The sequence below is a fragment of the Pteropus alecto genome, unplaced genomic scaffold, assembly GCF_000325575.1.
Source record: "Pteropus alecto unplaced genomic scaffold, ASM32557v1 scaffold16, whole genome shotgun sequence".
NCBI classification, from domain to species: Eukaryota; Metazoa; Chordata; class Mammalia; order Chiroptera; family Pteropodidae; genus Pteropus; species Pteropus alecto.
In genome coordinates this window covers 7,943,103-7,946,073 of record NW_006438867.1, presented here as the reverse complement: position 1 = coordinate 7,946,073, position 2,971 = coordinate 7,943,103, and the positions used below count along the sequence as shown (strand labels likewise).

At 44.0% G+C, this 2,971-nt stretch overlaps 1 protein-coding gene across 6 annotated transcripts in view; it reads left to right on the top strand.

The window, feature by feature from the left end:
• The window catches only part of PARP4 (poly(ADP-ribose) polymerase family member 4), a 71,750-nt gene that overhangs the window by 44,470 nt on the left and 24,309 nt on the right, over positions 1 to 2,971 (top strand). For all 6 annotated transcript variants that reach the window (XM_015592416.2, XM_025049540.1, XM_006915837.3 and 3 more), the window contains one exon: positions 1,182 to 1,319. In XM_015592416.2, coding sequence (XP_015447902.1) covers positions 1,182 to 1,319 — 138 coding nt within the window. The remainder of the gene's footprint in view (positions 1 to 1,181; positions 1,320 to 2,971) is intronic.

Below are 2,971 nucleotides of genomic sequence, written 5' to 3'. Positions count from 1 at the left end.
TAGCTCGTGCCTCCAGCGTGGGAGCCGGCCTGGGTGCTGCAGTTCGTGAGCCCGCCGCCATGGCTGGGCCACTTACCACACCTGTCTGCTTTCCACCTGCGGAAATGTGCGGGCATCCCTCGCCTGCTGCTGTCTTTTTTCCTGTCCTCGATATCTCCATGGGTTTACACCCTGTTACCTGATTCCCTTTTACTGTAGAGAGTTTAGGATTTTGTTAGGGAATGGAGGCCACCACATAGATTTAATCCGCCCTGAACAAGAAGCCTCTTACATCAGATAAAACTTTGTGGTTTAAAAGCACAAGCACGTGTTATTTCTCACAGCTCTGTGGGTTGGCTGGGCAGTTCTGGGCTGGGCTGGCTGGACTGGGACAGGGAGGTCTAGAATGGTCTCACTCACATACCTGGAAGTTGGCCTGGTGTTAGCTGGGATGATGGTCACATGAGTCTCGTCATCAGGCACAGTAGGTCAGTTTGGCGTATATAGTGACAGAAGTTTCTCAGTAGCAACAGAGGAGGGCAGGCACCATTGCATAAATACTTTTCAAGCTTCTGCTTGCCTCACATCTGCCAATAATCCATTGACCAAAGCAGGTCGTGGCCAACGCCAGATTCAAGGGCAAAGGAAGCGATGCCGCTTCTGACAGCGGGAGCTGCACAGTCACGTTGCAGAGGGACCAGCACATGAGACTGGGAGAACTCTGTGGCCATTTCAGAATTTGCCACATTGCCTTTATGATTTTAAAGTTTACCACATGCATTTTTAAAAGTGATTTTAGGTTTATGGAAATAAAACTTTAAAGGAAAGTATAATGCTAAGACTTCTGTTGAATTTTCTGTCTTGCTGTTCTAAGCTATGACTACCTGGTACACTCTGTTGTCACCAGAGGACGGACTCTAACTAAATACCCAGATCGATCGTATTTGGATCCAGGGTTTGAGACTGTTGCAAACTTACCTAATTTGACTATTTATACCACCCTTAGCATTTCAGAAGGGTAAGTAATTAAATGATGGCCACACCAAAAACCCACAGTTCCTAATTTCAAGATTTGTTGCTACATCGTCGATTCGTGAAGAGGCTGTGCGCGTTATGCGAGGTGTGCTGCTGGACAGGTAAGAGCAGGCCAGTGACAGGGCATCGCCTGTCATTCACCTGCTGTCCTGGCGGTCTGTCCACAGAGCACAGACTGCAAAGCCGTGATCAGCACCGTGGAGGGGAGCACTTTAGACAGCAGCGGATTTTCCCTCCGCGTCGGCTTGACTGATGCACATCTCCCGAGAATGTGGGTTGAAAAGCATCCAGAAAAAGAAAGCGAGGTATGGTCCTTCTGACTTAAATGTAGGGGGCACTATTGAAAAAAAATTTTCAAAGTCAGTAGATTATTTAAGTTTGGAAATGACCTCTAGGCTTGAAAACTAGCGTTACAAAATGAGCTCTCACCACCAAGATTCCACAACTAAAATACTTATGATACCGAGCATGACAAACTTCTGGAGTTTCTACCAAAACCTTCATGTGTTCTGTTTCCTTATAAAGATTATAGTGTGGTTTTTTTTGAGAAGGCATACCATATTATTTATTTGTTTCACATGATTTAATGTTTTTCATTTATTTTTAATTGAAGAAATGATTTAAATTTTTTTCCTTCATCTACCCCCCTTCCCTCCTCCCCTCTGGTAGCCACTAGTCTATTGTCCATGTCCATGAGTCTCTGTTTGTCCTCTTCATTTGTTGCTTTTAGGTTTATATCCCACATATAAGTGATATCATGTGATTTTCAACTTTTTCTGTCTGGCTTATTTCGCTTAGTATGATTATTTCAAGGTCCATCCATGTTGTTACAAATGGCAGTATTTCATCTCTTATGGCTGAGTAATATTCCATTGTATATACATACCACAGCTTCTTTAGCCAATCATCTATCGTATAAAGATTATACTTTTTACCTGAATCCCCACCAAAAAGAAAATCTACCTTCAGGCATTACATCAGTTAGTCTGTATTCATTTTATAGTTTTTACTGATACTATTGAAACAGATACAAACTATTTATGGCCTTAAGACCATTTTGTGTGGCTTGCGACAAAGAATCTCTTATTAAAATAAAAACTGAGAGCGACATCAGCAAGATGGCTGAATAAGATGTCCTTCGCTTGTATCCCCTCCAACGACAATTATTTGGCATCCATCCACCAAGAAAAGTGCCTTCGTGGGAGCTTTGAGGTCCAGTTAGGATGTTGTGAAACTCCAGGGAAATCCAGATCCAAGGAGGATCATCTTGAGCAAGCAGCTCACATCCGGACAGCCAACTTGCTGACTGTGATCCTGGCTGCTGACATAGGAGCAGCTTCGTACCCCGCAAACTTGACTGCAGCCCCACTCAGTTTGGTCCTGTCATCAGCACCCTACTCCACCAGACCCAGGAGGAGTCAGGCCTGCCCATGTACCAGTTAATGGGTGTACAAAACTTGGTCCCAGCTGTGGACCCTGAAGTGGCTGATGAGCTGGCTCTTGCCGCCCTCAGCCATGGTCTGGGAGCACCTGGATGTTAAGCACCAAACTTGGTCATCATACAAAAAGCAGTCGCATTTCTGTACGCTAACAGTGAACTATCTGGAAAAGAAAGAAACCAATCCATTTACAATATCATAAACAATAAAATGCTTAGAGTAAATTTAATCAAGGAGATGGAAAATCCGTACACTGAAAACTATAAAACATTGATGAGAGAATTTGAAGAAGAAACAAATAATTGGAAAGCTGTCGTATGATGGAACCGTGCAATACCACAAACGACCAGCCCTGGAGACACCACGCCTCCTGATTTCAAACTTACTGCAAGGCTGTATAATCAGGAGAGTGTGGTGCCGGCATAAAAACAGACACGTGGACGAATGGAACAGAATCGATGGTCCAGAATTAAAGCCACAGTGTATGGTCAACAGATATTTGACAGCAGAACCAAGAA